Source organism: Diprion similis, chromosome 6, assembly GCF_021155765.1.
Source record: "Diprion similis isolate iyDipSimi1 chromosome 6, iyDipSimi1.1, whole genome shotgun sequence".
NCBI classification, from domain to species: Eukaryota; Metazoa; Arthropoda; class Insecta; order Hymenoptera; family Diprionidae; genus Diprion; species Diprion similis.
The window spans coordinates 16,956,988-16,981,455 of NC_060110.1; the positions used below are offsets into that span (position 1 = coordinate 16,956,988).

The 24,468-nt window shown below is 35.9% G+C and overlaps 6 protein-coding genes across 9 annotated transcripts; 3 read left to right on the forward strand and 3 right to left on the reverse strand.

Moving 5' to 3' along the window:
• Window positions 1–1,245: 1,245 nt before the first annotated feature.
• Window positions 1,246–6,698, reverse strand: LOC124407269 (coronin-6). 2 transcript variants are annotated; one of them, XM_046883250.1, is made up of 6 exons: window positions 6,597–6,698; window positions 5,829–6,055; window positions 4,131–4,612; window positions 2,517–2,895; window positions 2,002–2,244; window positions 1,246–1,900 (listed from the first exon to the last, which is right to left on the reverse strand). In XM_046883250.1, exons 2-6 carry the CDS (start codon window positions 6,024–6,026, stop codon window positions 1,724–1,726), a joined length of 1,479 nt encoding a protein of 492 aa, XP_046739206.1. In that variant the 5' UTR covers window positions 6,027–6,055; window positions 6,597–6,698; the 3' UTR covers window positions 1,246–1,723. The 2 variants fall into 2 exon arrangements, with proteins under 2 accessions (XP_046739206.1, XP_046739205.1); XM_046883249.1 differs by lacking the exon at window positions 6,597–6,698 and adding an exon at window positions 6,182–6,344.
• Window positions 6,699–7,011: 313 nt separating this feature from the next.
• LOC124407270 lies at window positions 7,012–12,576 on the reverse strand. Of its 2 annotated transcripts, XM_046883252.1 has the most exons (6): window positions 12,254–12,576; window positions 10,535–10,915; window positions 9,893–10,171; window positions 9,052–9,545; window positions 8,717–8,861; window positions 7,012–8,604 (listed from the first exon to the last, which is right to left on the reverse strand). In XM_046883252.1, exons 1-6 carry the CDS (start codon window positions 12,422–12,424, stop codon window positions 8,596–8,598), a joined length of 1,479 nt encoding a protein of 492 aa, XP_046739208.1. In that variant the 5' UTR covers window positions 12,425–12,576; the 3' UTR covers window positions 7,012–8,595. The 2 variants fall into 2 exon arrangements, with proteins under 2 accessions (XP_046739208.1, XP_046739209.1); XM_046883253.1 differs by having other exon boundaries at window positions 7,012–8,861.
• Window positions 12,577–12,788: 212 nt separating this feature from the next.
• On the forward strand, window positions 12,789–13,659 carry LOC124407274 (cytochrome b-c1 complex subunit 9). Its single transcript, XM_046883258.1, has 3 exons — window positions 12,789–12,911; window positions 12,993–13,142; window positions 13,490–13,659. Exons 1-3 carry the CDS (start codon window positions 12,846–12,848, stop codon window positions 13,529–13,531), a joined length of 258 nt encoding a protein of 85 aa, XP_046739214.1. The 5' UTR covers window positions 12,789–12,845; the 3' UTR covers window positions 13,532–13,659.
• An 801-nt stretch (window positions 13,660–14,460) lies between these two features.
• LOC124407271 lies at window positions 14,461–16,391 on the reverse strand. The gene is made up of 3 exons (XM_046883254.1): window positions 16,162–16,391; window positions 15,552–15,937; window positions 14,461–15,465 (listed from the first exon to the last, which is right to left on the reverse strand). Exons 1-3 carry the CDS (start codon window positions 16,194–16,196, stop codon window positions 14,702–14,704), a joined length of 1,185 nt encoding a protein of 394 aa, XP_046739210.1. The 5' UTR covers window positions 16,197–16,391; the 3' UTR covers window positions 14,461–14,701.
• A 1,468-nt stretch (window positions 16,392–17,859) lies between these two features.
• On the forward strand, window positions 17,860–21,549 carry LOC124407273 (bolA-like protein 2). Of its 2 annotated transcripts, none has more exons than XM_046883257.1 (3): window positions 17,860–17,962; window positions 21,140–21,234; window positions 21,404–21,549. In XM_046883257.1, the coding sequence occupies exons 1-3, from the start codon at window positions 17,900–17,902 to the stop codon at window positions 21,498–21,500; spliced, it is 255 nt and encodes an 84-aa protein (XP_046739213.1). In that variant the 5' UTR covers window positions 17,860–17,899; the 3' UTR covers window positions 21,501–21,549. The 2 variants fall into 2 exon arrangements, with proteins under 2 accessions (XP_046739213.1, XP_046739212.1); XM_046883256.1 differs by lacking the exon at window positions 17,860–17,962 and adding an exon at window positions 17,970–18,556.
• A 74-nt stretch (window positions 21,550–21,623) lies between these two features.
• Window positions 21,624–23,599, forward strand: LOC124407272 (mevalonate kinase). The gene is made up of 2 exons (XM_046883255.1): window positions 21,624–22,532; window positions 22,734–23,599. The coding sequence occupies exons 1-2, from the start codon at window positions 21,645–21,647 to the stop codon at window positions 22,992–22,994; spliced, it is 1,149 nt and encodes a 382-aa protein (XP_046739211.1). The 5' UTR covers window positions 21,624–21,644; the 3' UTR covers window positions 22,995–23,599.
• Window positions 23,600–24,468: the final 869 nt, after the last annotated feature.

Below are 24,468 nucleotides of genomic sequence, written 5' to 3' on the forward strand. Positions count from 1 at the left end.
TTTCGGGTTTATAAAAAAACATCGTTCTGAATTTCTCCAATTCAGCACTCGTTTTCAAACTCTCCAGTCACTCACTGACGTGGATAATTTATACGTTTTTACCGCCTTTAAGTGGTTGTCGTAATTCATATGCGAGTAACCAATATTCTATGACTGACTATAACTCGAGAACGAATTGCCTGATTGAGATGAGGTTTGTTCGCCAGATTTATATAAATAATCCATCACTAGCTATCCCTGATCACATTCAGAGCGAAATTAACGGAGTCGTTCCAAAGTTATTCGCAAAATAAAAAATATTTTCATCTACCATTTTCATTTTCGTTAATAACGGGAAAATCAGCAAATTCTAGCCCTGATTCTTTCAGGCAAGTCAATTTTTTTCGAATGAAGTATATAACGTAAATGTCTTAAGAATGGGCATTTGAAGCTCGTGATATTACGTGTTTTACGTTAATCATTCTTATTGTGAGTTTATTCTGAACGCCAGTAAAGGTCCGGATTCAAGAAAAAATATCTGATAACTTATATTGCCGATAAACGTTTAACGTGCGTTAGTCCAAGGTATTACTTGTGATAATCTTTGAAGTTATAGTGCTTGAATATATAATAGTATAAAAATATGATTAAAAAAAACACGATTGTGCAAACTTGTAAAAATCTATAGCACTATATCTTTGTAAAACGCAAGCAAATGACGAGTTATTTGAAATGACTCTCAAGTCAGTATAGTAGTAGTCAATCCGTTTGAAAAAATTAGATACTTATTTACTATAATCCATACATAGCTATAATTCTATACCATTGAACACTGGTCATAGTAGATTGCACATGGTTACAAGGCAGTTTTTCTTGACCCAATAATAGACCTCAATACCTACCGTAGTATAATATGTTATAGAGTACTTACACACGGTGTGTTTACACTATAAAGGTGATCTTGCATTATTTCTTCCTTATCAATCGAAATGCTGTCCTCGCTGAAAACTGCATCTCTACCGAACGTAGGCACGTAAGATTGCAAGTTGATTTTTGCCACAAATATGTCGATAAAACAAAACTCGCAAACGAACAAATAATTTTTGGATTACCCAAAAATCGGGGTTATGCAAGTTCAAAACGTAAGTTGTGAATACTGTTGGAACAATTCTCAGATCTGGGTGAGATATATTGATTCTATCAGGGTATCGTATTATACAAATATGTATGTACATACATATATCACGTATAATGATTACGACTAAGTTCAAATAGAAAAATCTCTTATTGTTGTTATCTTACAGCAAAATGTATTGTCTGTACAAATTAGGCACTCTTTGTTATTAAAAATTACTTTTACAGCAGCGCGCATTTACGTGTAAAATAATAATAATCATAATCATATTCATATAACAATAATATGTTAAGTTATAACATATGTAATATATGTATGTATGTATGTATATGGTAACAGCAATAATAGGTAACGACCGATGAATGACAATCGATTAGACAAATGATTTGAGTGAAAAGAGAAATAAAGGTAATAAAAATACGAAGATAATTCGATGATTGGATGAAAATAAATAATAAAAATAAGTAGCGAAGCTGCAAAACGCGCAAATCGGCTAGTACCTAGTATTTACACAAATTGTCATATCAAAATATAATACGCTCATTTAATATTAAATAGTAATATATGATCCTGTCTGTGTTCATGTAAAAATATGATCTCCAGAAGCATTTAGACCTCATCGGCAGCTAAAACATCCTTTTCGGTAGGAGAAGTTTTCTCATTTCTCTCCTGCTCTTTCATTTGCAGAGCAGCCGCAGCCTCGAGTACACGAATTCTTCCCTCGTGTTTTACGATTACAGCCTTCAACTTTCTTATCTCTTCGGCGAGCTCTTTCAAAACTTCATCCTAAAGAATTTTAAAACAGCAATAATATGTTATGATCTTAAGCATTTTACTGTCAATTTTTTGTCCAGTTGACGCATTGGAAGAATACAAATACTACGTACCGAAACGTTGGACGCTGGTGATGCGGCACTTTGAGTCGCGGTAGCACCAACTTTGGCACTTTTACCCAATACATTGGCTTTCTTATGCACCTTGAGTTCGTTCTTTGCCGCTGCTGGCTGATAACCATCCCTCAAAGAAATCAGAATGGGTTCAGCATCTGAACCTGATTCCCATTCCTCTGCAGTAATGGCAGCTGCATGTCCCGGAGTGTCCGGATACAAGTCTTCTTGGAATAGTTCGGACTATATGAAAACATAGACATCATCGTAATATTATTGGTAACTTGTGTAAAACTGTGACTCAATTTTCTCAATTAATCTTCATTAATGTCTTTAGTGTATATTTGCAAGATTTATAACCAAAAAATTGAAATGGAAAAGTATTATCGCTACTAAAGCCGCCTTATGAAGCTAGAAAAAGATTGCAAGAAGAGAAATCACATGATATTTTATGCCAATTAAGATGATACGACACATGGAATAAAAATTGTGTCATGAACGACTACTGACAATACCTTTCTCGGTACGGTCATGGAAACGACTTGGCAGAATCCAGAATTATTGAGGCGATAGAAACGAGATATTTCGCAACTGTTGACATCGCAGCCTCGTTTTGGCATCATTCCTATCCCTCGCTGAGGATCCGGTGTCTGAAAGGTGTTGATATAGTGGACAAAGGGTGGCTCAGGAGTGATCTCAAAATAACGAATCACAGAGTCGCCTTTGCCACACAGGAAGACTAAGTTTGTGTCAGGATCGTACAAAGGAAACATAACTCCGTTGCTTGTGTCCAACTCCACCATGACTATGGGTTCACCCAACATATCAGGGGCACGGAGTGAATACTGCCTCTCTGACATCTTGCTGAAACCTGTGGTGAAGATAAGACCACCCCTGTGAAAAAAATATAAAGGTATTCCATGAATGAGTGCAGCTAGTTTCGAGAATCAAAGATAGTAAGAGGTAATTTTTTTATACGCCACTCGATATTTGTGAATGATCGATCAGATTAATTTTTTGTATCTCACATTGGGTATAAGATATATGGACGCCATTTGATTTATTTAAATCACAAGACCCTATGAGGTTCAGCAGTCAATAATATTATTTTTCTTTCTCAATTGGTGAAGTCTTAAGAATAAGATATCAAATCTAATAATTAATCAAAATGTAAACTTGGCAATTAATTATCAAATCATATTTAATATACTCAGATATTTGCAACTGATATTTAATAAACGATGCGTGAGCACTGATATTTATCGGTCTATTTAGGTAATTATTCAAAAGCAAAATTAAAAATTGATGACAAACAATATATTATCTAAATCATCGTTATTATTATCGAAATAAGCCAGTTCCTGGTGTCTCTAATCTTTGCAGCTTATCATTAAATAGTAAAAATTTGGGCGGTGAAAAAGAGTAAAACTAAAATCAGATGAAATGGAATAAAATATAATCAAATTATTTAGCAACTGTGTTGGAAAATTACATTCGCTCGGTTGATTGTAGGAATACTTTTTTACAATCAAAAAACGTCAGAGTTATTGATTAGAACGTTACTAGTCAAGTAGAACTGACATAGAAAGGTTGTTTCAGGAGACATGAACAGACAGTTGACTGCATTCAAGACTTATCAAATTCTTATCAATGCCCTAAAAGATTAAGCAACCATGCCGTAACAATTTTAAATTAGATTTGAAGAACGAATAATCGTGACACTGGACGAATCTCCTGGAAATACAAGACTTCAGATAAGTAATGAATGATATCGATTCAACTGTCCATTTGGACAAAAAATGATTCGAAGAAGTTACGAAACACAAATCTCCTAGCTAAGCTTGGAGATAAAAATACAATAACTGTAATTGAGAATTGAATTTCAATTTTGAGCACTGAAGTGACGATTCAATTTCTCAACCTTCTCCCGAGATTCTGGATTTATTAAAACAGTTTATAGAAAAATATTGAAATAACTTTGCATCATGCGGTTTCAAAATGCGTTCGTGTGCCAAATTTGTTAGCCAATAAACTATCCAATAAACTATCCAATAAATTACCAAGGTATATTCTGCAAAACTGGCAGAAAAGAGTATTATTTTTTATTTTTAAACGAATGTTTATATTACCTGAGAAAAATAGCCCGAGTCGCCTTGGTGCCTTCATGAGCAATGGCTTCTTCGAGAACTTCTCCAGATCTAGGTTCAAGTAGACGAATTTTCTTGTCCTTACAAGTAGTGACTAAACGGGACCCATCCCAGTTCCAACAAGCCGAATAAACAACGTCGGGATGGGAGTCAATACGCACCAAGGCTTCACCAGTTCCCACATTCCAAATTATGACCAAATTGTCAGAGCCTGCGGTAAGAAGTACGTTCAATGCAGTTGGGTGCCAGAGAACAAGACCTACTCTGCGTTGATGCAGCTGTAGATCTACCACAGGCTCCGTGAGGGTGCGGGACAATCCACTGTCAGGGATCTGCCATACTTTAACGACGCAATCCTCCGATCCTGATGCTATGACATTATCATTGTGCGGGCACCATGCTATGTCCAAAACTGGTCCCTTGTGTCCACCCACCAAGGGATAATCAGCCGGAATTCTACCCACCTGTTCAAGTTGATTGATAGTTTTTTAATGTGTGGACTAAAACTTACAAGCTCTTCATTATTACATAATTCCTTCAAATGATATAACAAGCTTCTATAAAGTTTTGAAATAACTTAGAAAGCCTGCGAAAGCCGAACTCTAGCTCTAAATAAACCATACACCTTTTTTGCATATCGTTGTGGGTTTCTAAAGAGTCTTCAATTCATACAAAACAAACCTTGCATCATTTAATTCTGTGCGGAATGAAATTAAAGGATGTTCACTAAAGTTGGCTTTGCACCAAAAATGCAAACAAGAATGATCGAAACTGGCTGTACTTGTGCATTTGCCAATATTACGTCATAACTCCAGTTTCTAATCTAACCTCGGGCTTTGTACTCGGAAGTTTGCACGATATGAGCTGGTAACATGTCTCACAAAGCAAACTGATATCATGCTCATTATTGAATGTTATAACAAGACACTGAGAATATATGCTTATTTTTGTATATCAACTGACAAACTGAACAGTGTAATTAAAGTTTTTACAAATGACTTGAACTCAGATCTTGCAAGCAGGCAAAAAGAATCTCTCCATTACCAAGTAAAATCTAGTATATCTTAAATCTACTATGCAGCTCTAATGAAGTCTTCAGTTGATTCAAAACTTGAGATTACCAAGTTAAACTTTGTATTCCTGATGCTTATATAGCCAAAATTGCAAGAATACCATCGGTTGGATCATCATACATGCAAGAGAAAGTTATATTTCACTTGTTTACAGGATCATCTAAGATTAGCTCGACTGAGACTCTCTCAATGTCAGAAAGTCCAATCGCACGATCATGACTCATCAACCCTAACACCATTGAAAACTATTTATAGCTCACCCATAAAATATCAAATTTGTAAGATCAATTTACAAATAAGGTAATAACAAAAAAAGTAAACATGATAGTTTTGACAATAACCAACCAGAAACCATGCACATAGATTTTGGTGATGGAAATGTTCAATGGGAAATATTGTGAACAGTATTACTATACACACCACAACAACATACCTCAAATAGTCTAATGAGATTGAAATGTAAATTTAAGTGACTTAAGGGAATCTTTGGAACGTGCTACACAATTGGAAAAAAGTGACTTTCTTTCAGTCCCATAATATTCATGAAGTGTTCGTGGTAGAAGCGACCTGTGAAAAAAGAGAAAAATTCACACATACATCGACCCACCTTGTTATGGGGAAGTACTATGAAAGCACCGCCTCCGGCAGACTCGACAATGATGGCGAGAAACTTTGGATTAACAGCGCAAAAGGTTGAGTCCCATGAGGACTTAGAAACCCTGATGTTATCGTAGCATTGTTCCCGTTTCAATGCCGTGCCATAGACATGACGGAATTTGCTGCTTCGCACCACACGAAAAGACATACCTAACCAAGCTACCTACTACACTGAACCTGCAACAGAACAACAACAAACAATGGTGAGACAAGAGAACTTAACCTAAAAAAGCTCGGCGCTCCAACTTACTACTGAGCGTACGTGTATGTATTATAATATTATTGGTAATAAATAATTATTACGTAGGAAGCGCGGGAATGGCCGCCGCATGGATCATCCCCTTGACTTAAAAATAGATATTCCCCACCACCGGAGAGGAATAAAATGAAAAATATTTCCCAGATATTTTCACCGAATTTTCAACATGCGGACCAGGGGAAGGGAAGTGCCGCGGCGGTGTGCGTCAGTCGCGATATCTCATTTCGGTTGGGTGGATAACCGCGGGATGGCGGCACCCTGCGCCGGGACCGGAAACCGCCCTGCAACGCCTTATTTGGCAATGCGCACCCTCTCGCACGCACGGGTATCCACCCCATCCCTCTGCACATGTTCTTTCTCACTCGGTCGCACCGCCGAGGCACACCCTACCGCCCCTCGACGACGATGTATTTTCACAAAGAGTTTAACAGTTATTCAAATAATATTCAGTTATCTTACTATTTATCGAACGGCCGGCGATAACGCGGGAATTGACCGTCAGGAGACTTTCCTCCGATGACAGGCGGCACACGCTTTTGGAAAAGAGCTCGTTCTCTCCCCCGCCCCCGCGGCCATTCCGACCGCCCGTCGCCGTCCCACTTTGGCTACTCGGAACCACTCGGCCCGTTCTGCGCGCGCCCCGTGTCGGAGCGACCAGCAGCACGGGGGGAAAAGCGCGCTTATTTTAAAAATACTCATTGACTAACTCGAACCGCGACTAACGGCTATAAATAGATGTTGCGTAGATAATGCGTGGTCGTGCGTGAGCCAGTATCGTGTAACATTATGAGAAACATTTGTTTGACAATATTGGATAGGGTTTTTTACATTTTTTATTACTAACTTGATCGCGTGATTAATTTAAAAGTACAAATCAATTCAAGCACATACATCGTGCATTTATTAATACGGACAACCTGTTACACAATAATTATTTGTTATATTAATTACGCATCAGTAGATAAGGTTCTGAAAGGCTCCAACTGTGGTCTTCATATATAGGTTTATCTAGTAGTGTAGTTTAGTGGTACTTCAACAATTTATTTCACGTACATGCAACTTGCGTAATACTGAGTCTCCGAATTATATTTTTCACGGAAATTATTATCCTACAATGAAAACTTAAAAAAATTAATATCACTATTATATGATGATGCGAAAGTTTGAATTTTAAAATACCTACACTGTTCACACTTTGAGGACGTTGAGACAGTTACGGGCGAACTCCATTGAAAGAATTAGATTTTCAAATTTGACCAATGTTACACCAAGAACCGTATTCTTTTTTCTTTGAAATTTGTCCTCTTAACGTTGCACAAAAAATTGCTACAAGCTGCAGATCATTAATGTGTGAAAGAAAATTCTATAAGATCCGATCCTATTTTGTTTTTTAAACATTAAAAATTTTGCAGATGTAGATCTAGAATATCTAGAATAGGATTCTACAGTTACAAAAATAAACTGCTTCAAAGATTTTCTTAGTTAAAATTACACAGGCCTGTAGATTAATCTACAATATGTCGGTTTAAAAGTAATAGTAGTTTAATAAGCTTGTACACTTCGTATTAAGTACATGTTTCAATAATTAAAAACTGCTGTAACAGGTCGACGTACATTGTTTAAAAGATATTACTTTACAAAGGAGAGCAAAATAGGCTCACTCCTGCGGGGGAATGTCCAATACCCGGTCGTTAAGTACATTATCGATAATAATCGATAACTTCATCATATAATTACATATTTTATTTGAGTACCCTTAATTGAGATACTCAAGACAAGTATTAAGGCCGTTGTATTCTTTAATAATTACTAATTAATAATTAGAGTAAAAGCTAAAAGACTTATACTGATGCTTGAGTAAGGTTATGGACATAGGCCTGGGTGCGACACCCACGAATTCGTTCAATATATCTATAAATTAAACTGCAAATGTTCACTTGCAATATTAAAGTGAATAAATTTCATTGGAAAAACATAAAAATCAGCCCAAAGCAGTCACTTATTCTACACGGTATTAAACAAATAACGGAAAAAAGGAATTTGTAATGCTGGTACATTCGTTGACGGGATCTATAATACAATTCGAAAAATTAAGTTTCTTGCCTGTAAAAACTAGCGCCTCACAATAGTAAGTAAGTAGCAGTTGTTTGATCCCTCACTTTGTGGAGATATAAATATGTTGAGCAATTTTAAAGGCTACAAATATTTGCAAATTTAAAAAATGTCAAATCCATGATGCTTTGAATATTGTTTAAACATTCAATACTTTTTGGTGAATTTTTTTTTAATAAACGAACAACCTACTTTTCTAGTACTAACACAGTCTCTGCTATGTGAGTAAAATACTCTCGGTTCTAGCATGAAATCAGTACTTTGTGCGAATCTCAGAAAACCTTACTGAGCTATAAGTACTAGGCTTACAGTGTTAGCACATGTCCACTCTCTTGATAGGACATTTTTATCGATTTGATGTGTACAAAGGCTAGTTGGGCTGCTTTATCATTTGGCAATAACGAAGATCATAACAGTATGTACATATGTACAGAACTAAAGGAGCACCCATGTCAATCTATCTAGCTACCCGCATTATTGTAAGATGTTCGTCCACCCAGTTCAAGAAGGTAGCGGTCCGGGTGATCCAACCAATCAGTCGTACTTAGCTTGACCACCCTCTGTTTCTCAGCTTCTTTGACTTGCCACTTTTTAATTTCTAATTGTAATTCTCTGAAAAGTGAATAACTATTAGTTCGAATACTTGACACAATATGAAAGATGAATTGAAACTATGGAAATGTATAGCATTACAGTTTTCAGAGTAATTAGCCGCTGAACAGAGCTCATGAATAGCTGGGTCAGTCCAATAACAGACCAATGACCAAATTCGAAAACGATGAAGAATCAAAGTGTACCTTACCTGGATTTCCTGTCTCCACAACCCCAAGCTTCCAAGCTATCAAGACGATAAGGTACACCGTTAAGTTTAAGGCACTGGAACGATTTGTCCAAATCGACACAAGGATTTCGAGGATCGCTACCGGCTCTAACACCTTGCGGATAGCCACGGATCATTGTGTTTAGATATACTAGCTTTGGTCCTCTTTCCACGATTCTAAATGTAGGTGCAAGCTCTATAACCATGGAATCTTCGTCACCCCAATAGAGGTGAGATTCACGCCATTCAACAGCCGAACATATGCAGTATGTTGGGCGATCGCCTCCTTCCTCAGGACTCACACCCCTAAGGAACAATAACGTAGGGCCCTTATATCCCAGGACATGGTGTATGAATCGGTTGGCACCAGATCCGTGTTGCCCACTGTTATAAAGAAGAGTCCAATGACTGGGGTACGTTGGTCCAGCCATTTTTGCTATCAGTGCTTGAGTACCTTCCGTAGGAGAAGCCTCAGCCTACGTACATAAACATGACCACTCATTGAGTAAAAAGAATACTGGACCTATTGTGTTGACATCAAAATATTCCATACAATGTCAAATCTGCCAGAAAAGCAGCTATAAAATTGTAACCTCTCACACAAAAACACCCAACAAGTAAGAACTGATCTCTTGCTCTTTAAGTAACAGTGATTTGAAATAGTTTCACAAAAATGATCTATTCCCTTGCGGATAATAACTTTCATCAAACATGCGGCAGAAGCTACTATAAAATAGGCATAAAATTCTTTGGCCGTTGTTCCGAATTTATGGTTCAGACACAACAGCGACAGTGAAACGATGTTTTTTTTTTACATATTTACCTGTGTGTAACAAATCGGAAGACTTCCAGAAAGTAGCCAGACATGGCTTAAAGGAAGCAGAGGTTTTGATCCATCGAAAGGTGAAGATTGCTCCAGAACTGGTGTGGCTGCTGCTAATTGTGGTCGTGATTGAACTTCAGAAAGTAAGGCTGCGCCATTTCGATATGCCGTTGTGAAAGCGTGGACGATATAACGATGTAGGCCATTAAATAAACGTGGGCAATTCTGCCATAACCAATTGCTCACATAGCTCACAGATAGGACTTCTTTGCCATGAAACTGAAATAATTTTTTTTCACAGTCTTAACTGAATTACAGACAAAAGAATATAAAAAATTTGATAACAAGTCATAAAATTGAAGAAATAAGCATTCAAACGATCAGCAAAATCAAACTGTTTGTAACAAATGTGTAGATGACGTGAAAGTTATAATACAAGTTTCACTTTGAGATGAACTTTGTGAAAGTTTTTCAAAACTGAAAAACACATCGGCTAGATGAGGTAATGTAAAGTTTAAGCTATAATTTACTTTCTATTCTATAATTCCATGTATATTTGACAGCAGATATTGTTACCTTAAGTAAATTTTAACTACTGCCAGTAGATAATTATCATACAATGAAAAAGGTGGGTTTACTAACACAAGATTTGGTAACAGATTCGATTGTACGATGAATGTGTGGGCAGCGTTGTGGTCCTCCACTTGAACTGTCCACAGCTAATTGATAAGTAACCATTAGTAAATCATCTAAGCCTTCAGGGGCTACGTCTATGCTTTGCCTGGCGTACATCTTCACATAATTTTCCAATATCGTTTGGTCATTCATGATCGAAAGAAACCTTTCAATCTGCTGTCTGAATGCAGAAGTTCCGAGGTGGGACGTTGTTGCTTTTGACTGACGGTGTAAAAACAAAAACAACTTCTCCGCAAGCTTAGGATACTGCGGAAACATATATCGTTTGAATACATTCTCAGTAACTCCATTAACAGATTCCTCTTGCTGCGATCGTTCTGTTAGAATCTAAAAAGTAACAAATACATTAATTTTAACATTGCTGCAAACTATAAATTTATATTGATGAAATGTGATTTGAAATCTAACTGTGATAATGTTTCCGACACTTTAAGTATATGCTCTAAGCAGAGCCAGGGCTGATAAAACATTGATAACAAGTCTAGTCGAATAATCTGAAAGAAAGTGTTAAATACCAAATTTTAAATTAACTCTGCGGTATATAATTATTTGTACTTAAGACTGTGACTTGAGAATTTATAAATTTTCAGTCATAGCACTGGTTGGTTATGTGATTTTAAAATATTTACTATGTATAGTAAAAATTGTGTCAAACAGAGGAAGTGTGGCTCCTACTGTACAAAAATAGAAATTTGAAAAACACGTTTCCAACTCCTCAGTTCTTGATGTTGAATTTGGCTATACAGTATACTATAGGTTAAATCTCAAATAATACGGAAAATATACACAACCTAAGTCATCGTGATAATTTCCCTCAACTTCAGAAACAGAACTATTGCATTCATAGCTTGCAATGTGAAATATTGTGACCAAATTTGACAAGTTTATGCGTTTTCATAAAAGTAGCGATACAAGAATATTTAACACATAGGCATAGCGGATTATTTCGTTTCATCCGAAGTTCATCGTATTATTTGAGGATACACCTCGAGTAATGGGAAGTGCTCTGGTGAAATGGGCAGCCCAAATAATATGAAACCTTGGTTAATCGAAGGTCGGATAAGCGAGGTTTTACTATACTTCGCTGTCACAATTTCTTTTGAATGTGTGTATCAGTATTCGTTTCAAAATTGTACCACAGGACAGATTTTTAGAGACATACCAATATTGATGCAGACAGATTTAGTTCTGGAATAGAAAGTCAAAGAAAAAAACTGATTAATGATTAAGCGATTTCGTTTTTTTTTTTCGCGGCTTCTTAACCCGTGCAGGACACTACATGTCTATGTAAAAAAATACAGATTTTATCATAGTAGAATCGAATTTTACTCCGTGATGTTATCAGCGGTGTAAAAATTGAGGCACAAATCGTTATCAATATTTTACGATTCACGTGATCTACCAAACGGGGAAAAAGAGTCTTCAACGATTGTTCCCGCATCGCTATAAAAGCGATAAAAATACATGAATAAATACATCTGACGATGCGTTGTGACACGACTGTCATAACACTGCTCCATTCATTTGATGTGTCAGGAATTGTTGTTGAAAGAATGAAAAATAGGAGAATGCAATTCACAATGCCGTCAGCTCCGTTATGACTGTTACGAGTTGCGACAACATATTGAATGGCTAGAAAATAATTATGCAAACGGATGCACTTGCCTTGGCGAGTTTGTCAATCGGTTCGAATTGCGTGTGCGACGTGTGTTCAATGTCGGCCCCAGAAGCACTTCGTGACATGCCTTTCTTCGTTGTAACATCATTTCCCGTGGATGATACCGTGATTGCTTTCTTATGACCCCCCATGGTACCCCGTATGACCTGATTACCCATTATCGCAACTGAACCGTATCTTTTATTGCACAGTTTTCAGCTAACTACGATGCCCTCGCCTCACCATTCGCGACGTCAAGAAACAACAACACAACACGGAACCCTGACTTCGGACTGAACTGATGGGAAGCGGATGTCAAACCTTAGACAACGCAGTTTCGTTAGAAGTGCAGCAGTCCTGCAACTTGGACCATGAACTTGAATATGTGTAGGGTATTTTATTGTTGCGTGCAACACTGTGAGAAGTCAAAGAAATGAAAGGAAAAAATGTTCGTAACCTTTTAGACTGAGGTCAATTTATAACTGCTCAAATTCAAATCTGAAACTCAAATATTTCTCGACGTTTTTCCGAGAGATAATTAAGATCAACACAAGGTTTGTTTAGCGATATATTTTTATTACTCATAGTTGGTACGCATACATGCGAGCAGAACCAAGGCAAATCTCCCTAGGATCACTTGTCGTCTGTTCTCCTCCGAAGATTTACGTAAGGTATCGACGGATCCGAGATTTTGTTTAAAAGTAATTTCAACAGTTGATATCAAATTCTTTTGAATTTTGTTGACAGGTCAAAATGGCTGGTTTTGTGTCCACAGTCTACAATGTTATCTGCCGCCGCAGTTCAACATTTGCGCTCGCCATAGTAGCTGGCACGTACGTTTTCGAACGTAGTTTTGACTCCGTATCCAATCAAATTTTTGACTCTTATAACAGAGGAGTGAGTATTAAATACATAAGCGATGTTTTATTTAGGATTAAATTTCAAATAATAATTGATCTCTCCGTGTCATATACATGATTCATTTTTAATGATAATTCAGTTGGATTGTATTAGCTGGTAGGCCAGTTAGGTTAGTGTAGCATGGCTACTCACACGTAATTTATATTCGTTGAATTTTCCGACAGTAAAGTTGATTCTTTGCTGGATTTATTGACATTTTTAATCATTATTATTCATTCCGTTTTGATCGAATACCTGATTAATAAATCTAATAGAGGTAAAGATTTTGACTTATACTATATTGATACGTTTACTAAATCATATGGTGATTCTGTTATTCGCAGAAACAATGGAAGGACATCAAACACAAATATGAGAAGGAATAAGAAGAGACCACGATATGTGCATGCAATAGTATTTAATATTTCATGAAGATGATAATATAAATACATAATTTCGATGGACGAAAATATATTATAAGTAGTTTAATAAAAATATCACAAATATCTAGAGATTCTTCGTAGCAATTTTAGTTCTAAACTAGCCACGATAAAATCTTATTGCAACGCAAAATATAATGAGTATAAATGACAGTGTACTTTATGTTGAAAAATGCAAGAAAGTCCCATGGGAGATCAGTTTTCTAAATTGCATCACTTTCCATACTCTACAATGGGTATATTCCAATTTTGTAGAATGTTTCATAATTTTGTTATTTCACGTAAGTTATAGTTTATACGAATTGAAGTACAATGTATAGTTGAGCATTTTCATTAATGGAACTATAAAATAGGTATTAAATGCTATGTGTTGCAACTTGATTTTACCGTGGCGTGGGAATTAAATTACTCTAACCTAAGAAATTAACAGGAGTATTAGAAAAGCTATATTACGCATATGAAATGAGGAGGTGTTAATGTTCACTGGCTTTTCTTCAATTGTGTTAACAAAACTCGACACCAAATGCATTGTGTTAATTTTTTTTCAATGACCTGAATAGCAGAGCATTAATGGTAGATTGTGTACCAAGGAGACAAAGTAGGTCTCCTTATTCTGAGCATAGGTTTGCAATATGAGTTGTAGGTGAGTGTGTACGCGAGCTGAAGATGATTACGTCGAATACGCAAGGCAAAAAAGACTGCCTCTATGGTGTACATGATACTTTATGTAACAAAATTGTGGTTTACACGTTTTTTTCATAGCAAAATACAAAAAAAAAAACCATAGTATGTTACATAAATTATTTTATTGAAAATTTCACAATTTCTCCATTTTTGAATTCTGCAATAGAGAAATTTTGGAATTTTTCCCTGTAAATACACAGATATGTAAAATGGTATTACTCCAATACTTTTATGAGGTTGAAACTCGTAATGTTAATTATTGACTCATTGTTAGGAAAATGTTTAATTTACACGTTTAGAAATGGTTTGAAATGAAGCAAAATATGCTCAAATTTTACAAACTCAATCTCCTGCTTCATTCTGAGGCTGAAACCATCCTTTTTCTGCAATGCTTCGTCATATTAGCATTATTGATTTCGATCTCACGTACTTTTATTGATCACCTGATACTCTGCATGTCAGTTGGTGCTCCAAAACCTCCGTGAGATTTTTCAGTTCGCCACAGAGCTCGCAAGGTATTGTAGTCTGTCGACCCGCGGGAGAACAACAAATTTGATGTGCAGCCAATCTGTGTGGGCTAAAAGTTTCCTCGCAAAATTCACAGGGCAACTTTGTCATAGAATCATCCGTTTGGGACAAACGAGTGGAAGGTAATGGAGATTCAAGTACAGGATGGACGCAGTAAATGCGATGCCTCTGATAATCTTTAAGATCGATTGATTTGTTACATATCTCACATGGAATAACAGAATTTCTCCTGGTCTGGGATACAGTTATCCTATTACTCAATGGTGAACTGGAAGGATATTCTGAGCATTGAGTGTAGTGTGTTCTATATTCATTAAAAGGAACAGCTGAATCACATACGTCACATGGAATAACACTCGTGTTTGCCACATCTGCTTGGATGGGAACATCTGGCTGATCGCATACGATACGATGAGCCTCATAATCCCCTGAAGCAATCGACTTGCGACAAATGTCACACCGGACGACTGACATTTTTCTGAGTACAGGAGTAGTGGTGGACCAGCCATGCGTACATGATATCTGATGTCGTCTTAATTCATTTGGTGTAAACATACCATCACAGAATTCACATGGCAATAATGTGGCATCCCCATTCTTGAGACTAGTTGCTCTCGCACTGGATGCAGTAGCTCCAGTTACTTCCCAAGATGCACTCGGTCCTGGTTCTGAAACGAGAAGCATAAAGCAACTTTTGGATTTTTCTTCCAAGCAATTTTGATTTGAGTTTTGATTGATTCCTACAATAACCTACCATCTTCCAATTTTAAAAATTTGTGGTTTGAATCTAAATGCAATTGTGTGTATTTAAACATCACATATTCTCCACAGTCTTCACATTTCTCAGTGCGAGTGCCGCAATAATCAGTGTGTGCAGTCATGTCGCTAAAAGGTAACTCCAACTCACAGTAAAGACAGGAAATAAAACGTTTCGGGCATTCTGATTGCATATGTTTTTCAAGAAGTCTCTTTTCGATGCTTGCCCCGCAGCCAGAGCATTTCGCATTGGCATGCTCCAGGCTGTTATGTTCGCTGAGCTTATCCTTGGGTACTGGTTCCCCACATTTATTACATAGCTCTAAATGTCTGCTGCAGTGCACTGTATGCATAACATAATTCTGGGATGCAATTTTCTGTTTGCTGCAATAAATCATTCGCTTTACGCCAATTCAAAAATATCATGTTACATAAAGAAAAATATTCATTTTAGTTACCAATCGTGAAACAAAGAAGCTAATTTTTCAAGTATTAAAAATAGATGCATGACACCAATAAGGTTAGCCGTACGCGTAACTTCTCTCGAATTATTTCAACCATTTTTAAACAATTAAAAATTATATCGAACAGCGTCGAATGTATCTTACCAATTATCGCACTTTAAACTATCATTTTCACTCATCTTTGGAATCGTTTAATCACAATACTTCGGGATTTCAGCGATATTAATGGTGACCAAAGTAGCGTGCACGGTGCAAATATGTATCGTAACGATGAAACACCAATTGTTAATTTCAACAAAACCATGTAAAGTACCCGTATTCCTCACTAGTAATCCTCGCCTTTTTTAGCCGGTTGTCCTGTGTTCCCAAATTGCGATACCACACAGTTTTGAAATCCATTGGGTGCTATCCATGGAGATTAACATGTGACGTAGAGCGGCAGTTCCGGAAAATTACACAAGTTAGCCACTGGTCCCTGCGATTCATTATTTTTCACTCGTGAAAGCGGTGTAAGCACCGTCTAGACCAATCACAAAGCAGGTTTAAACGGAAAATCCTTCCACGAGTAAAAATCACGCAAATCAGGCCACAGGCAGTTTAGGTCGCTAAGTACCGATTAAGCTTTGAAATGCACCGGACGATTAACACGATTAGATTCAATCGCTTGTATCAGATAAACAGGGGGGTAATTGGTAATTAAGGATTAATAATTGTAGTTGATTACCTTTCAGATTGTCGAGCTCTGACAAGATGTTCCTTGGTTGAGTTGATAACGTGAGAGCGAGCAGCATTTTAAATGTGATTAAATCTTAAGCGCCTAAATTTATTTGAAACAACTCGGCGATATATTCGAAGGTATTTATTCTTTCAATAATCTGGCCACAGATAGTGAGTGCCAGATGAAATAGTGGGTCAAATGAAAATGTATCGGGGTGAACTTGTTCAGAATTGCCTGTAGAATGGGGCTATCAAAATCTTTTCCAGTGCAAATACACTGATCTGTCACAGCCCTAAATGGCAAGAGTGCTTATGGACAGTGCTTATCAAACACTGTGTCGACTGATTTCGCAGATGGAAAGCGCTCCAGGGGCACCACTCAAAGGAATGTGCCTTAACCGGAGGTCTTCTAGAAAAAGAGTGACATTTTACCATGCTCACTATACATCTTCCTTGTTCCTCTTAAAGTAATTCATATATTTTTGTTATAATGAGTGCGAAGTATGGAAACACGTTTCTATTTGGCTCACTATAGACGAAAAATATTGTTCGTATCACGGGCGTACAACTTTAAACGCCTCGAGTGATTGCCACACGGGGCGTAAAGTCATACTTTAGTAGTGGTACCAAGTAATACGTCACTAGCTACGACTAGAGTCTAGCTAGGACCAAGCCAAATAGACAAGTTGTAATTAAACACACCTGAAGAATGAAGATACTTCGTCATCCTCTTTGCTTTACGCCGCATTTGCATCTGTATTGTGATACCGTACGTCGACGGATCGCGGACGAATTTAAAGACAGTTTTCCACTGGGGCCACTGGGAAAATTTTCGTGACCAGTACTCGGCGGATAAGTAGGCCTGGGGCCATAAGAAGCCGTGTTACCGATTTGGTAGCATCTTTATCGGCGAAACCGCTCAACACCCAATCCCGTAAGATACACAAAACTCCATGCACGTGACTATCTTCAACCAATCTACAGTCAACGCCTGTAATATACCTGTAATTTAAGAATTTTATGTCAGTGTGATACCTGGTTGTGCGTATACGTATAAGAAACAATTGACGCAGCTGTAGCTATTTCGATGTGTAGGTAGTTCTTGATATCACGCCGCACCGGTATAAAAAATAACAGAGAAAATACGTGTAAACTCTAGTTTAATATGCCATATTCCGTGGATTATATAAAAAATAAACTGTCTGAAAAGCTGGATGCTCAACACGTGGTAAGTGAATCTTTCTCCAGTGCGTAAGACCGTCGGATCATCTGCCACGTTACTCGCGATTACGGGTTAACCTGTCAACGTTTGGTTACGGTCTGGCCTGAAGACATGTGACAAAACATTCAATAAAATATTCTTTATTATCGACTGATAACCGCATGATAATCCTATACATTGTTGGTATCAGCCATCGTGAACAAGGTTTTAGAAAATGTGCGAAGACGGTCGTCTGATTATTTTACTTGTGACTGTACTGCTAAGGTGGTGTACCACATATCACCCATATAGCGGTCAAGGAAAACCACCGATGTTTGGTGATTACGAAGCACAAAGACATTGGCAAGAAGTAACATTCAATTTACCATACCAAGAATGGTACACCAATTCATCGAACAATGATCTACAATATTGGGGCCTCGATTATCCACCGCTGACCGCGTATCACAGCCTGCTGTTGGGCTACGCTGCCAACAAAGCAAATCCAGATTACGTGAAACTCAGAGACTCAAGAGGCTTTGAATCCGATGGTCATAAATTATTTATGAGGCTGTCTGTGGTTGTTGCAGATTTATTAATTTATATACCAGCAATATTCTGGTTTGTTTCAAAATTAAAAATCACTGACTCTGAGAAAGTGAAACACAGTGACTCAAACATTTTTGCCCTCAAAAAACGCGATTTCATTCTAATATCTATTTTGATGTATCCTGGCTTGATACTAATTGATCATGGACACTTCCAATACAATTGCGTATCTCTGGGATTGTTTGTCGCTGCTGTCATAGCAATTTTACAACGAAAATTACTTGTCGGTTCGTGCTTCTTCACATTAGCTCTAAACTATAAGCAGATGGAATTGTACCATTCCCTGCCATTCTTTGTTTACATCTTGAGCAGTAATATAGTCTATAAAAAACAATCGCTAACTATTCAGTTCCGAAAGCTGATTTTCGTTGCTATGGTTGTATTAATAACATTTGCAGTAATTTGGAGTCCATTCTTATTAAGTATCGAAGTATTCTTTAATGTAATCGATAGATTATTTCCGCTTGCTAGAGGGCTGTTTGAGGATAAAGTTGCAAACTTTTGGTGTACAGTAAATGTGTTATACAAATTACGTGACACATTCTCTAATCTGACATTAGCTAAAATTTGCCTTGTGGCAACCCTTGTATCAGTTTTGCCATCAAACTTAGATCTCTTCCGAAAACCAACTAATGAAAAGTTTATATTATCGCTAATAAATACATCTTTAGCATTTTTCTTATTCTCTTACCAAGTTCATGAGAAAAGTATACTTCTGGTTGCTATTCCAGTGTTGCTCTACACCCATGAAGATCCTCTTGGGTGCTTTTGGTTTTCAATCATTTCTAACTTTAGTATGCTACCCTTGTATGCTAAGGATCAGTTACTTATAGCTTATGTCGCTATTACTACCTTCTACATTCTTTCTTTTTGTTGGATGTTCTCTGATATCTTTTGCCTTTCTAATGAAAAATCTGAGCATCCTTCTGATGTGAAGAATGATAAGCCAAAAGCCAGCGGATCTTTGCGAAAACCTCGATCGAAAAAGGAGAGCTCAAAGCTAGACTCTATTGAGGAAGATCCATTTAAAAATGTTAATTGGAATCGACTTGCAATTAAATTATTTTATGCTTCCATGGTGGGAATATTATTTTTAACATTGGGTATGTTTTGCCTAAAACCACCTAAAAGATACCCCGATCTGTTCCCAGTTTTAATATCTTTATACTCATTTGAACATTTCTTTTTATTCTTTATTTACTTTCACTTCAAACAATTTACTTTGGACACTAGTAATAGTAAAACTAAGTCTACGTAATACATCAACGGTAACTTAAGGGCAAACATACACTTGGTAGTTGTTAAGAAAATGCAGTCTTTGGCAGATAATTTTGAAGTAAAAGTGAATAACCATAAAAATTACCTTTAAGAAAATCTTTAGAAAAATGTCAATTGAATGTGTTAATGCGCAAACAAGAAGAATCTAGTTATTAGTTATATCACTTAATTATACATTGGATTACCAATAAGACTGTATTTTGAAAAGATTGATGATTATTTATTAATAAACTGACCACCTGTTATTGGTCAAACTAATTGCTCATGGAGTTTATATTAATGGATCCTAATGACTTCATATTTTTTGTGGGTGCACTCTTTTTATTTCTGCATTAATACAGACATAAATTTCTCATACTAGTTTTAACCATAATATTTAAAATGTAAAAGAGGTATGGTAATTTCCACTTGCTGTGTTAAGTTTGTTTGCCCCAGTTTGTGACATTAGAAAGGCTGATTACCTAATTGGAAGTTGATAATCATGCGTACATTGCCAAAGGTATATTTGTGGTGATGGACATAATACATATATTAATTTCGAATGCAAAAGCACTACTGATTTCCCATCCGACATAAATTGCAGAGCTTGTTGAACCAATTTTAAAAATAACATAAATTAATTATTAGTCCATCAGCTCATAGCCATATTCCACCAGCACTTTCAAATATTTCCATTAATGGTTACAAAAATTTTCTACTCTATTGTTAGTTCTAGAAACACATCTCAGTAGAAGTGTAAATCTGTCTGAACTTTAATCTCTTTTCTTACTCAGTCAGGGACACAAGGCTGTAAGCTAAAACTAGAAATAGCACTTTGGAGTGACTTTGGTGCTTCAGCCAAGATATAAGTGCTCCATTTTTTGTATTCAAAAAATATTGTTATTGTTGTGGTCTTATTATTAGTTTTATTCTTATTATCAGTAATTAAAGGTTACTGAACAGTTATTTGTATAGTACATTGTTAGCATTTGAAAAGGAGCAGCTAATTCCTGTCTAGACTCACTTGCCAAAATATTGGTTGTTTCTGTACTTCTTGCCATTACTCTGCTACCATGACGTGTTAGCAGAGCAACGTAAAAACGAAATGTAGAAACGATATAAAAATATCAAGCACCTAACTGTTGATTCAACACGTAAGAGCACCGAATTCTTTTTTTATTCGGCCAAGTTTTCTGATATGGTTGATATTCACGTCACCGATAATGCTATCAAAGTATACCATTCTTATTGTTACAATTTATAAAGTGGTTTGGATAACGAAATTCCATATTGCATTGCAAAATCGATTTTCGAATCAATCGCTTTTTTATTCAACAGGAAGTTGTGGACGAGTCTGATGGTTGTGGAGGAAAGTTTGTTGTGCTAGTTGTGTCAAACGCATTCATAGGGAAGCCTCTCTTACAAAGACACAGGTAAAGTAATTATCTAACCATGACTATTTCTACTCGATATTCTTTAAGAAATTCTTAATTTTGGTGTACTTTGTGCTCTAGAATATACCTTAAGAATGGATTAGTTTTCATTTTATCCAGATAAATGTCAAACACAACTACTGTTCATTTGGATTCCATTTAATTTCAGACTTGTCAATTCGATCTTGGAAGAAGAGTTAAAAGAAATACATGCTTTTTCTCAGAAGACCCTTACACCAGAGGAATGGGAAAAACGAAATGCTTAACTCTGCGTGATTTTATTAATACTGATTCAATGATAAATAAATATTAGCATTCGTCATAGAACGAATTTCTACTGATTCATTTGCCAGTATCTGCTAGCTGCTTATAATACATTATATACTTAATAACTATTTGATGTTAATACTATGGCCAGCTTTAAAATAACAGCTCCAGGAAAGCTTATTCTGTACGGTGAACATGCAGTAGTTTATGGTAAAACTGCATTGGCTGCCAGTTTAGATTTACGTACAACTTTGGAGTTCGAAGAATTAAAACCTGACCAGTTGTACATCTATTTGTCATTGCCAAAAATAAGTCTATCAGAAAAGATATCCATTAGAAAGATTCAAGATTATTTTTTCAACGACAAAGCATTAAAAATTGACAAGAATTCTGATTATTTTTATAAACATGTTCAAAACTTTGCTGAAGATGTAGGCTATGCAAACTTGCCACAGAAGTTGGCCATAGAAGCATTTTTCTATTTATTCATCAGCATTTTGAAGCATGATGAGGTCGAAATCAAACCGTTCCGTATACAAGTAGGTACCATGCTGTCCGTTAGTTCAGGTCTAGGAAGTTCTGCATCTTTTGCGGTCTGCCTAACTACTTGTTTTGTACATTACGTTAATCTACAAAAAAATGTATCTACAACATTGGACAAAACGCAGTTGGACGCAATATCTGAGTACGCCTTGAAATGTGAAAAAATTATGCATGGAAATCCATCAGGTATTGACAATGCCATCTGTACATATGGATCAATAGTTGAATTCCGAAAAAACGAAATCTTACAACCAATAATCGGAACTAAAAAAATGAGAGTTTTACTGGTAGATACTAAAGTTCTGAGAAGCACTAAAGCTTTAGTAGAGAAAGTAGCTGAACTGAAAGAAAAATATCCAAAGGTCTTCCAGCCAATTTTAGAATCTATAGATAATGTATCACAAGAAGCTTTAAGCATTATAAAACAAATGAAAGATCTATGCGAAACGGACACCGCTGCATTAAATGAGTTCTATGTCGAATTATTGGTAAGTTTATGTCTGCCTTAATGCAAATCATAATTCGAGGAGTAGATAGAATCAGAGACGAAAGAGTATTGTAAAATTCGTCAAATTTCAATCATTGGAAAAGAAAATTTGATTCAAATTGCTGAATGAAATTTCGAATTTGCCGTTCCTTTGATATCGATGTATTATGACTATAATGAATGTTTAAAAATTTTGTTGCAGACATTGATCGACGTAAATCAAGCTTTACTTGCATCTTGTCAAGTTTCACACTCGACAATAGATGAAATCTGTGCAGAGGCAAGAAAATATGCTCTTCGAGCAAAGCTAACTGGAGCTGGGGGTGGTGGTTATGCTTATGTTCTACTGCCGCCTGACACAAGTGATAATACAATCACTGAAATTTCCAATGCATTTGTAGAAAAGGGGTATGGCATTGAACTCACCAACTTAGGAGGACCAGGAGTAATGATTGAAAGTTGAAGTAGTAATAAATACCATATGAAAGATGAAAAAATTTTTAAATATTCACATTGACTGGTATCGTTGCTTCCGCACCAGCGGTAGCTATATTTTATTAGACTTTTTACTACTGTAGTTTATGTACGTAATCTTATTAGGTGTTGGAAATTAATCTTTTAGCGAAAAATATAGCGATTATATGCTTTGGCTTTATTTTGAATTTGACAATACTGATTTATAGGAGTTATAGTTTAAAATCATTTGGGATCTCACTTTCAAATTTCTATAGTTCACGAATATTCTTTAGCCAAAACTAACTGCAGTTCTGAAAAAAACTGGTTTATACACTGTGGTCACATCATAGCATTGAGTATAACACAGGTCACAACATAGAATGTTAATAAATTATTTATAATTATAAGCTGCCCTAAATATGATACAGTTTTTTGTTAAAAATCCACAAAAATAAAATCAAGTTCGATTAACAAAATAATAAATCTTTGTTATTAATATTATACTGCTTAAAACTACAGTAATATATACACTATCCACTCATAGATATCAATAATCCAAGGAGTTTAGTTAAATATTTTTTCTTGAGATTTAAAACTTGTGATTAGACTGAAATTAATGAAATTAAATAATTGATAAATGCATCTACCAGAGCTAATTAATTAATGCCGTATTTCACGTACTAATTATTATACAAGTGGAATTTGACAACTAGTGAAAACTATTTAATGAGTCGAACAGTTTTCTTTAATCAATTGTCTATGTCACATGAGCTATCGGTACAATACATGAATCTATCAATAGCTATAAGCAGAATATCTTCACCTGAATCACAAATTAGTTTTTCATCTACACAATTTCTCAGAACTTACATTATCAACTTGCTTAAGTAATGGTAAAATAAATTGAGACTTACACACAACCTGCAGATCTAAAAAAACATGTCGATTAAAAAAAGACATTCTCCAAAAATAAATGTAAAGAGTAAAATTTTCAAGAATGTAAGAAAATATGATTCTCTTTGTATCTACACTTTATCTCACAAATATGATTTAACCTACGTAATTATTTCAAATACTGGATCTAAATGGTCCTGTGTGTGAAATGTGTCACATATAATTAAAAATAATGCCCATCAACTGCAGCATTCCAGATGCTATTGATGAATACTAATTTCTATTCAAGAAAATCTTAATTGATAAAGGAAATTGTATATACGTACAAATATCGTATCAACGAATTATGAATAATTTCTTACGTATGATCATATGCATTCGTATGTTTTCAAGTAATCTATCAATGACATTTACTTTATTAAGTAAAAAAGTCAGTTTAATTGCATGAAAAAGGCTCAAGTGATGGTCAGTGTTTTTAAATAATTTTTGGAATTCAATCAGTACAACTTATTAAATACTACCACGCAACTCCAATAACCATTATAACCAATAATTATTCTAGTGAACATAGCTGTTTTGGTTTTCAC

Coding starts and splice junctions, on each gene's coding strand:
- LOC124407272 (XM_046883255.1), top strand. CDS start 21,645: ATGGCCAGCTTTAAAATAACAGCTCCAGGAAAGCTTATTCTGTACGGT. Junction 22,533..22,733: donor AGTTCTATGTCGAATTATTG/GTAAGTTTATGT, acceptor ATTTTGTTGCAG/ACATTGATCGACGTAAATCA.
- LOC124407273 (XM_046883256.1), top strand. CDS start 18,171: ATGTGCGAAGACGGTCGTCTGATTATTTTACTTGTGACTGTACTGCTA. Junction 18,557..21,139: donor TATATACCAGCAATATTCTG/GTTTGTTTCAAA, acceptor TTTATTCAACAG/GAAGTTGTGGACGAGTCTGA.
- LOC124407269 (XM_046883250.1), bottom strand. CDS start 6,026: ATGTCTTTTCGTGTGGTGCGAAGCAGCAAATTCCGTCATGTCTATGGC. Junction 4,613..5,828: donor TAGTACTTCCCCATAACAAG/GTGGGTCGATGT, acceptor CAACTTGAACAG/GTGGGTAGAATTCCGGCTGA. Junction 2,245..2,516: donor CCATGACCGTACCGAGAAAG/GTATTGTCAGTA, acceptor GTTTTCATATAG/TCCGAACTATTCCAAGAAGA.
- LOC124407271 (XM_046883254.1), bottom strand. CDS start 16,196: ATGAGTGAAAATGATAGTTTAAAGTGCGATAATTG. Junction 15,938..16,161: donor AGTTTAAAGTGCGATAATTG/GTAAGATACATT, acceptor GATTTATTGCAG/CAAACAGAAAATTGCATCCC. Junction 15,466..15,551: donor ATTTTTAAAATTGGAAGATG/GTAGGTTATTGT, acceptor TTCTCGTTTCAG/AACCAGGACCGAGTGCATCT.
- LOC124407274 (XM_046883258.1), top strand. CDS start 12,846: ATGCGAGCAGAACCAAGGCAAATCTCCCTAGGATCACTTGTCGTCTGT. Junction 12,912..12,992: donor GTTCTCCTCCGAAGATTTAC/GTAAGGTATCGA, acceptor TTTTGTTGACAG/GTCAAAATGGCTGGTTTTGT. Junction 13,143..13,489: donor TTGACTCTTATAACAGAGGA/GTGAGTATTAAA, acceptor TGTTATTCGCAG/AAACAATGGAAGGACATCAA.
- LOC124407270 (XM_046883252.1), bottom strand. CDS start 12,424: ATGGGTAATCAGGTCATACGGGGTACCATGGGGGGTCATAAGAAAGCA. Junction 10,916..12,253: donor CGATTGACAAACTCGCCAAG/GCAAGTGCATCC, acceptor GTTACTTTTTAG/ATTCTAACAGAACGATCGCA. Junction 9,546..9,892: donor TTCCGATTTGTTACACACAG/GTAAATATGTAA, acceptor TTATGTACGTAG/GCTGAGGCTTCTCCTACGGA.